We start from the raw sequence: 10,307 nt of genomic DNA, 5'->3' as shown, positions 1-10,307 counted from the left end.
AAGTTGTTGAAGATAAGATGAGGATGAAGATGATGGTGTTGGTTCCAAGTTTTCCTTCTTCTTCTTCTTCTTCTTCTTCTTCTTCTTCTTCTTCTTCTTCTCCACTAGCCTTGCTTTCCCTTCTTCTCTTGAGATTCCTCTATCTTTCTATACTTTCTGATACATAGAACAAATGAAGTGGCTTATGGTAGGTAGAAACATGTGGTGATGAGTGATTCAAAGACCAAATGCAAGTGGCTAATAGAAACATGTGGTTAGTAAGTGGTTTCTAGTAGCAACAAATATCCCAAGTGGCACCAAACTTATAATATTTGTTCTACCGGAGCTAGTGACCCATTATTAGTGTTACCAAAATGTCCCAATTAATAAAAGGTCAGGTCCAAATAATATTAATTAAGTCAGCATGGACTCACTATTTGCTCTATTTATCCCAATTGGCAACTTTTAGAGCACATAGAAACTCAGTTGACCTCAATTAATAGAAATTTAGGTGTTTAAGGAAATAATTTGATCAGTACATTTTGGATGCACGTTCTTCCATGCTTGTACTTAAGCATTTCTTCGGTTTGCTTTGATTATTTTTATGTTTTAATGTGTTTTCATAATTTATGTTGTTTTTGCACTTATTTAATTTTCGTATTTAATTTTCAGCATTAACAGCTTTCGCGAGAAAAATCATATCTTGAGCTAGGAGTATAGGATTGAGACGTGCTACGAGTCGATGGAAAGCTAAGAAAAAGATCTACAACTTTTATTCAGAAGTCGAGAGCTGAATCAGATTGTAGCAGGGCCAGAAAATTCGTTGAAGTTGCCGCATTAGTTTTATTTAGGTTTTGGGTCATTAGTTTTGGGCTTGGGTTATGTTTTCGATCCAGTTGGGTTGTAAACCAAATTCCTTGTTTTCCATATACCTAGCAGCCGCATAACATGAGGATTATCACTATTCACGAAAGACTTAAAAGCTTTGGCAAGAATTCTCATGAAGAACTAATCGATCCAAATAATTTGCTGTATTCGGGTTCCGATACCTTGAGATTTTAGTAATTCTTATTCAGGTTTTTTATTGCTTTCAATATTAATATATGTATTTTGTTTGCTTAATCCGATTTACATATGCTATATTGATTTAATCCGATTGATTGTGTGCTCCTAACTATAGTCACGATTTCGTTTGCTTAATTCGTTATCGAGTCCGTTTAATTCATGTTTGCTAAATTCATGAAACTTAATCCCGTTTGCTTAATTCGAATAATAGGAACATACAACTTATACTATCAATTGCGCTTGTCAGTTGATATTATAATCGAATAGGAATAGTTAATCTGCGGTTGGAATTACGATAGTCGATGATATGCAAAGACCGAATCAGTAAATTGTTGCTACAACTTATTTCAATAATCACTTATTTTAATCTATTTTTTTTAATTGAATCCTAAACCAACCAAAACCGCATTAATCGTTACTATCATTGGTTAATTCATTCAAGAATCCTTGTGAGAACGATAATCCGAGTCAATTTGTCGCTAACTACGTTTTGTCAAAAATACTCGTTTTGATCCGCGTGCGACAGCGGATCAAATTGGCGCCGTTGCCGGGGATTCTTGTCGAATTAGCCAATAATTTAGTTTTAAGTATTGTGTGTTTTGTTGTTCTGCAATTTCCTGTTATTTTTCCGAATTTTTCTACAGTTTCGCGTTCGGAGTTGCGTCTTGAGTCAGAAAAAACCGGTTTTTGGAAAATTTATGTTTGATTGTATAAGTTTTTTGCCTACTGGAAGCAGAAAAATCGTGCGATCAATTCCTTGTTTTTCTATTTTTAATTAATTTTTTACTGTTTTCATAGTGTCGAAAAAATCCAAAAAAAATCTCAAAATTTTTATTTCACGTCATTAGAGTAAGTTTGGTGCTTTTGTATTTTTCTGAATTTATTTTAATCGTTCTTCTTTCTGAATTTATTTTACATGGATGATCAAAGAACATTAAGGCAGTTTGCTGCTCCTGATGTTAATTATAATGACTTTTGTATTGAATATTCTGATGTTTCGGTTCCTTTTGAATTGAAATCTGGTTTAATACACTTGTTTTCAAAGTTTAGTGGTCTTGCAGGTGAGGATCCGCATGAGCATCTGAAGGAATTTGAGGTTGTATGCTCTGCACCTTCTGGACCTTCACTAGAAGATATTGTCAAACAAAGGGCTGCAAATAATCTCCAGTTTCAACAACAAGTAGATTCTACTTTAAAGACTTTGCAAACACAGATTGGGCAGCTTGCCACTTTGGTGAATGCCATGCAGCAAGCTCAAGGATCAAACCAACAACACTTGGAAGAACATTTTGTTTTTCAAATAGATTTGATATTTGAAATTGTTGATGATACTTGTAGTGATTTGTTTGCATCTGATTTTCCATCATTGTCTGGTTTTGATGATGTTTATTCTTGTGATATTTGTACTGAAACTAAAATTTGCTCTGTTTGTGCTGAAATTGAGGCTGCCTTGCAAGTTGATATTCTTACTGCAGATGAGGTTGCAAATAAAGTTGTTCATGTAGATAAAGCTCTTGACATCCCGGTTGCCCCAAACACTCCTTCTATTGAGCAGCCACCTTCCCTCGAGCTTAAGCAACTTCCTGAAAATATGAAATATGCTTATTTAGAGATGAATGAAAAACTACCGGCTAAAATTTCTTTTAATCTTGATTTCGATCAAGAAAATAAGCTTTTGTAGGTTTTAAGGAAGCATAAAAAGGCATTTGGTTGGACATTGATTGACATTCCAGATCAGATCACCTTCACGTGTCCATTTGACACTTTTACTTTTAGAAGATTCTTTGATCCTGGAATAAAAGGCGAAGATACTAATAAAAAATTCAAGTTCAATGGACATTACCCAAAGCTATTCCATGACAGCCCCACTTTGGAAGAAGAAAATGTAGAATATATCTCTTTGCGAAAGGCTACTTATGTGATCATCTATCCTCCTTGACTACTCGGGTGTGTTCTTTCCTCTCTCTTCTCTCTCTTATTTTATGTTTGTTTCTTTCATTGAGGACAATGCATATTGTAAGTGTGGGGGAGGGAATACTTTATTTTATTTGTTTTTGTTCTTTGTTTTGTTTTGTTTTTGTTTTCTTTCTAAAAAAAATTGCATTTTTGTTGAAAGTTTTAGGCTATAGAATAATTTGAGGTTGGCTTGTAGAGACTTGGTAAAAGTTCACAAGAACGGTATCGTTTTAACACCTTAAATCTCCTGAATATGAAAATCATTTTGAATACTTGTTATGACATAGCCTTGAGTTCTCATTTTTCTTATAGCTCTTGAGTAGTTTATTTCAGCAGTCAGCACCATCTCACACGCATTCTACGTAGGGAAGCCGATGAATATAAGTGAGTGCTCCGAAAAAAAAACAAGGAATGCACCTTCTAAGTTTGGTGACCCTCACCCTGTCACTTAACCCAACGGATGTAGAACCTTCAAAAAAATTGAAAATAAGACTAGTTGTCAGTTGGTTCAGCGGTTTCTGGTATTGAACTTGGTAGGGCGGATTACGGTCCAATCTCTCACAACTACAACTGAATAAGCAAAGGGTTATGCCACGTAGGTACTAGAATCCCGTGTAAAAAGGATCAGAGTCACTAACCGGTCACCTTGTTATGGGTGTGTGGAGATAACGGGCTTAATGTGATTGCGCCTGAATGAAAAAGAGCAAAAAGAAGGATGAGTAAGTTAGGCTTTAACATAATAACATGATTCGAGTTGATTTGTGTATTCAGGGGGTTTATGACTGCACAATTATGGATTAGTGTTCCTACGATATCCTTAGTGTGCAAGATTAGTACCTATCGATGCAAACTTAATCAAAGATGACTTGTAGCCTAGAATGACTAACCGTTGATGTGTCTGTGTTTTGTTTTGTTTTTCATTTTGCTCGGAGTGCAAAAGTTCAAGTGTGGGGAAATTTGATCAGTGCATTTTGGATGCACGTTCTTCCATGTTTGTACTTAAGCATTTCTTCGGTTTGCTTTGATTATTTTTGTGTTTTAATGTGTTTTCATAATTAATGTTGTTTTTGCACTTATTTAATTTTCGTATTTAATTTTCAGCATTAACAACTTTCGTGAGAAAAATCATATCTTGAGCTAGGAGTATCGGATTGAGACGTGTTACCAGTCGATGGAAAGCTAAGAAAAAGATCTACAACTTTTGTTCAGAAGTCGAGAGCTGACTCAGAATGTAGCAGGGCCAGAAAATTCACGGAAGTTGCAGCATTAGTTTTATTTAAGTTTTGGGTCATTAGTTTTGGGCTTGGGTTATGTTTTCGATCCAGTTGGGTTGTAAACCAAATTCCTTGTTTTCCATATATCTAGCAGCCGCATAATATGAGGATTATCACTATTCACGAAAGACTTGAAAGCTTTGGCAAGAATTCTCATGAAGAACTAATTGATCCAAACAATTTGTTGTATTCAGGTTCCGATACCTTGAGATTTTAGTAATTTCTATTCAGGTTTTTTATTCCTTTCAATATTAATATATGTATTTTCTTTGCTTAATCCGATTTACATATGCTATATTGATTTAATCCGATTGATTGTGTGATCCTAACTATAGTCACGATTTTGTTTGCTTAATTCGTTATCGAATCTGTTTAATTCATGTTTGCTTAATTCATGAAACTTAATCCCGTTTGCTTAATTCGGATAATAGGAACATACAACTTATACTATCAATTGCATTTGTCATTTGATATTATAATCGAATAGGAATAGTTAATCTGCGGTTGGAATTACGATAGTCGATGATAGGCAAAGACCGAATCAGTAAATTGTTGCTACAACTTATTTCATTAATCACTTATTTTAATCTATTTTTTTAAAATTGAATCCTAAACCAACCAAAACCCCATTAATCGTTACTATCATTGGTTAATTCATTCAAGAATCCTTGTGAGAACGATAATCCGAGTCATTTTGTCGCTAACTACGTTTTGTCAAAAATACTCGTTTTGATCCGCGTGCGACAGCGGATCAACGGGGTATTACATCCTCCCCCTTAAATAAAATTCATCCTCGAATTTAAATATTACCTGGAAGAGATGAGGGTAAGCTTCTCGCATTTCTGACTCTAGTTCCTAGGTGGCGTCGCCTGGGTGTGATTCATCCCACTGAACCTTAACAAGAGGAATCTCCTTATTCCTTAACACCTTAACTTATCATTCTGTAATGCAACTTGGTAGAGGTTCAAAAGTCAGATCTGCTTCTACTTCTACTAAATCTGGAAGAATAGGCTGAAGAGAATCTGGGATGAACTTCCGGAGTTGAGATATGTGAAAAACATCATGCATTTCTGATAGAAAAGGTGGTAAGGCTAATTTGTAGGCTACTTCTCCAATTCTCTCTATAATCTGGTATAGCCCTATGTATCTCGGACTTAGCTTCCGTGACTTAAACGGTCCTTTGAGTCTCAACCTCGATGTCACCTTCAAAAATACATGGTCACCTTCATCAAATTCCAATGGTCTTCTCCTGTGATCCGCATAGATCTTTTGGCGATCTTGTGCTTTCTTTATCTTATCACGGACCATCCTTATCTTTTCTGTTGTCTCTTGAATAATCTCCGGTCCTAAGATCCTTTCTTTGCCAACTTCTGTCCAACATAAAGGTGTTCTACATTTCTGTCCATACAAAGATTTAAAAGAAGTCATCCCAATACTTGCATGATAACTATTGTTATATGTGAATTCAATCAATGGTAAAAGCTCCTTCCAATTCCCTCCACTTTCAAGTACACAGGCTCTTAACATATCTTCTAGTGTCTGTATTGTCCGTTCAGTCTAACCATCTGTCTGAGGATGACTAGAGCTACTCAAACACAATCTAGATCCCATAGCTTGTTGGAATGCTCTCCAAAACCTTGAAGTAAACTTCGGGTCTCTATCGGACACAATGCTAGTAGGAACTGCATGCAACCTAACCATTTCTGAAATGAACAACCGTGCAAGATAACTTGCTTTGTAAGTAGTCTTCACGACCAAGAAGTGTGTGGACTTAGTCAACTGATCCACAATCACCCAAATTGAATCATAACCACCTTGGGTCCGAGGTAACCCTATCGCAAAATCCATTGAAATACTATCCCATTTCCAAACCGGAATCTCTAAAGGCCACAATAAACCACATGGCTTCTGATGTTCAATCTTTACCTGTTGGCATACAATGCATTCTAACACATACTCTGGGATATCCCTTTTCATTTCAGGCCACCAATAGTCCTTCTTCAAGTCTTGATACATCTTCGATGAACCTGGATGTATAGTAAACGCCCCTTTGTGAGCTTCCTCCAAAACTTTCCTTTTCAGCTCTACATCATCCGAAACACAAATCCTTTGATTAAACAGAATGGCTCTATCTGGTGACTGAGTGAAACCCGGTTGAGTTGACATCTCTTGCAATTTCTCATCTATAATTTGTATTTGTCGGATCGCTTCACTTAGGTTAGAAGTAACATTCAAATTTCCCATTACCACACCATCCTGCGTCCAACTAAACTGAAGATTGAGATCTCGGAACTTTTCCAACAATGCGTACTCTAACATCATCAGCTCCACTTTATGTATCTCTTTCCGACTTAAGGCATCCGCAACCTTATTCGCCTTCCCCGAGTGATACTTAAGCTAAAAATCAAAGTCCTTCATTTCATGTTTTCTTAACTAAGATTAAACATTTTTAACAAGGAATTACTCGAGAAAAGATTACATTAAGAAACCAACCTTGAAATATTTTTATACTCATGCTTTCATTATCATTATTTTCAATATCTTAAGTTTAAATTTCAACACTTTGTGTAATACCCTGTATTTCCTTAAATGCCTAAATTCCTATTAATTGAGATCAACTTAGTTCCTATGTGCTCTAAAAGTTGCCAATTGGGATAAATAGAGCAAATAGTGAGTTCAGGTTGACTTAATTAATATTATTTGGAACTGACCTTTTATTAATTGGGATATTTTGGTAACACTAATAATGGGTCAATAGCTCCGGTAGAACAAATATTACAAGTTAGTGCCACTTGAGATATTTGTTGCTACCACTCCACCACTTTCTAACCACATAAATCATAATGGCCACTTGTTTATGACCTTTGACCCACTCACCACCACATGTTTGTGTCTTATACCACTTACCACTTGCCATTTGTTTTCTATGTATCAGAAAGGATAAGTAGAGAGAAAGGAAAGCATAAAAAGAAAGAGGAAGCTTAAGAGAAGAAGGAAAAGCAAGGCTAATGGAGAAGAAGAAGAAGAAGAAGGAAAAAACTTGGAACCAGCACCATCATCTTCATCCTCATTTCATCTTCCACAACTTCTCCTCTTCAATTTCTTGAGGTGGGTTCTAGTTAGAAACTTTAGGTTTCTAGAAAAGTTAGGGTTGTAGAATGTTAGACAAATCATGAAAATCCATGCTATAAGATGAATATGTTCTTGCTCTTGTTGATTTCCATGAACATGTGCCTTGATGTGTTTTATTGATTGGTATGATAATATGATTTGTTATGGTTATGTTATGATGTTTAAATCCTTGTAGTTATGAACTTGGGATTCTTGTTGTACATGTGTATATGAGCATGTAGTGAGATGGATGTGTTGGATGAAGGAGCGTGGGTTTGATTGGAAATGGAGTTAAAGAGGAAAATGATGTTCTGAGAAGTGGAAAAATGAAAATATGAGTGAACCAATCGATTGGCCCCTGTTACCAATCGATTGACAGCCTTTGGTTTAGCATAAAAAATGAAATTTATACAGGACCAATCGATTGCTTCCTAATCCTTTCTTAGAGGCATCACAAAATACTTCATAAGACTTACTAGGATCAGGAATGACTAAAATAGGAGCAGTCGTTAGCTTCTCCTTCAAACTCATAAAACTCTTCTCACACTTCGAATCCCATTTGAAAGAAATTTCTTTTCGGGTAAGTCTAGTCATTGGTAACGCTATCTGCGAAAATCCCTTTATAAACCTTCGATAGTAACCTGTTAAACCTAAGAAACTTCTTACTTCGAAAGCATTCTTCGGTCTTTCCCAATTAATAACTGCTTCAACTTTAGATGGATCCACCGATACTCCTCCGTGCTCTTGAGAAGCACTAGAATAAATAAGAATGTCATCAATAAATATCACCACAAACTGGTCCAAGTAGGGTTGGAATATCCGATTCATATAATCCATGAAAACAACTGGGGGATTCGTTACACCAAACGGCATTACAAGGAATGCATAATGGCCATATCAGGTTCTTAATGCGGTCTTTGGTACATCCGAACTCTTAACTCTTATTTGATGATAGCACGATCGTAGATCAATCTTCGAGAACACGCAGGCTCCTTTCAACTAATCTAACAAATCGTCTATCCTTGGCAGAGGATACTTGTTCTTCATGGTAACTTTATTCAACTGGAGATAATCAATACACAACCGCATACTATCGTCCTTCTTCTTTACTAAACACACTGGAGCTCCCCATGGTGAGACACTACGTCAGATGAAATGCTTGGTCAACAACTCTTCCAATTGATTCTTCAACTCTCTCAACTCTAGTGGCGCCATGCGATACGGAGAGACGGAGATTGGAGCCGTCCCAGGTATCAGATCAATAGAGAATTCCACTTCCCTTTCAGGAGGAAGAGAGGAGACATCCTCAGGAAAACTTTCGGAAATTCACAAACAACAGGGATTTGTGTAACACTCAAATTATCGCTAGATTCCTTGCTAAGAACCAAGAGAACTGACTTTTCATTCTCAAATAAGAAATTAACCATGCCAGCCGTACCTTCCAAGATTGTAGTTAACACATCCTTTGGAGTAGATTCACTAGATGGAATGATAATCAACTTCTCTTCACAACCAATAAACACCGAGTTGGCGGAAAGCCAATCCATCCCTAAAACCATATCAACCTTCTTAAATGGTAAACAAATAAGATAAATCTGAAAAATTCTACCATTCACCGAGAGCGAACAATTTTCACAAATCAACAGTGTCTCAACCACATCATCCTTGGCGGTAGTAATCACCATAGGAGGAGACAAGGGAATTGCTTGCAAGCCAAGACGCTTCATGCACCGAATTGATACAAAAGAGTGTGTCGCCCCACAATCAAATAATACAAAACAAGGATGATTATTGACGAGACACGTACCAGCAATTAAGGCATTGTTGCTCTTAGACTTCCTTGCATCCAAGGTATAAACTCGACCGGTACTCCTCCCCTGCATCTGATTCTTATTCTGAGGGCATTCCCTAAACATGTGCCCCTCTCTCTGACAAGTAAAACACCTAATTCCACTTACAGCACATCTTCCAAAATGATACTTCTTACATGCTTGACATTGAGGAGGTTGGTTAGGTCTTGCATGTTGCACCTGTTTTCCCTTGAAAGCCCGTGATCTAGGCCTGAATTGGCTTCCCGACCTTCCTTGGTTTCTCTGCCCACTCCTGAATTGATCCGTTTCTTCTTGAACTTTCTTCAAACTGTTCTCAGCCACATAACATTGTCTTAACAGTTCAGCATAAGAAGTGAATTCCCTTTGAGAAACACTATGAGAAATTTCACCCCTCAGACCAAAAAGAAACTGATCAATCTTCCACCTCTCATCAGGTGCGTATGCGGCTTGTTTAGAATATGCAGCCATATCTTTGAACTTTTCAGCATACGCATCTACTGACATAGTTCCCTGCCTGAGCGGTTGAAATTCAAACTCTTTCTGAGTCCTCAAAGAACTAGGAAAATACTTATCCAGGAAAATAGTCTTAAAATGCTCCCAATCTCTAGGTATTCCTTGATTGGTCATAAGAGTCGAAGCACTCTCCCACAATCTCACAGCTGGACCCTTCATCATGTGAGAAGCAAACACAACCTTATTTTCTTCACTACAATGCACTATCCGAAAAATCCTTTCCATGCCGCTTATCCACTCCCGAGCCTTCACAGGATTCAACCGACCATGGAATTCCGGAGGATTCATGCGAAAGAAATCTCGGAAACTACCACCTGCAACTACCTGTGGAACTCCTTGAGGATGCAAACCACCATTCCACTACTGCATCATATGTTGCATGAATTGATTCTCTTGTTGTTGCATCTGTTGCATAAACTGAGGCCATTGAAAACCTTCACAACCACTTGGCGGTTTAGAGTCCGAATTCTAGGTTCTGGGTCTACCACGACCTCTGCGTCTGTCAACCATGATCCTGAATGTCATACAAATAGGATTAAGTTGATCAGGCTCAATACTATGAATATAACACCAAGGG

At 37.1% G+C, this 10,307-nt stretch overlaps 1 protein-coding gene across 1 annotated transcript; it reads right to left on the bottom strand.

Moving 5' to 3' along the window:
• Positions 1 to 8,638: 8,638 nt before the first annotated feature.
• Positions 8,639 to 10,018, bottom strand: LOC127092518 (uncharacterized). Its single transcript, XM_051031415.1, has one exon. It carries the CDS (start codon positions 10,016 to 10,018, stop codon positions 8,639 to 8,641), a length of 1,380 nt encoding a protein of 459 aa, XP_050887372.1.
• Between the last annotated feature and the right edge of the window lie 289 nt (positions 10,019 to 10,307).

This window comes from Lathyrus oleraceus, chromosome 1, assembly GCF_024323335.1.
Source record: "Lathyrus oleraceus cultivar Zhongwan6 chromosome 1, CAAS_Psat_ZW6_1.0, whole genome shotgun sequence".
Classification (NCBI taxonomy): domain Eukaryota; kingdom Viridiplantae; phylum Streptophyta; class Magnoliopsida; order Fabales; family Fabaceae; genus Lathyrus; species Lathyrus oleraceus.
Note: the sequence above shows the minus strand (reverse complement) of the source record. Positions and strands in the feature narration are given on the sequence as shown.

Excerpts from the sequence above, each read along its gene's own strand:
- LOC127092518 (XM_051031415.1), bottom strand. The coding sequence starts at position 10,018 with ATGAATCCTCCGGAATTCCATGGTCGGTTGAATCCTGTGAAGGCTCGG.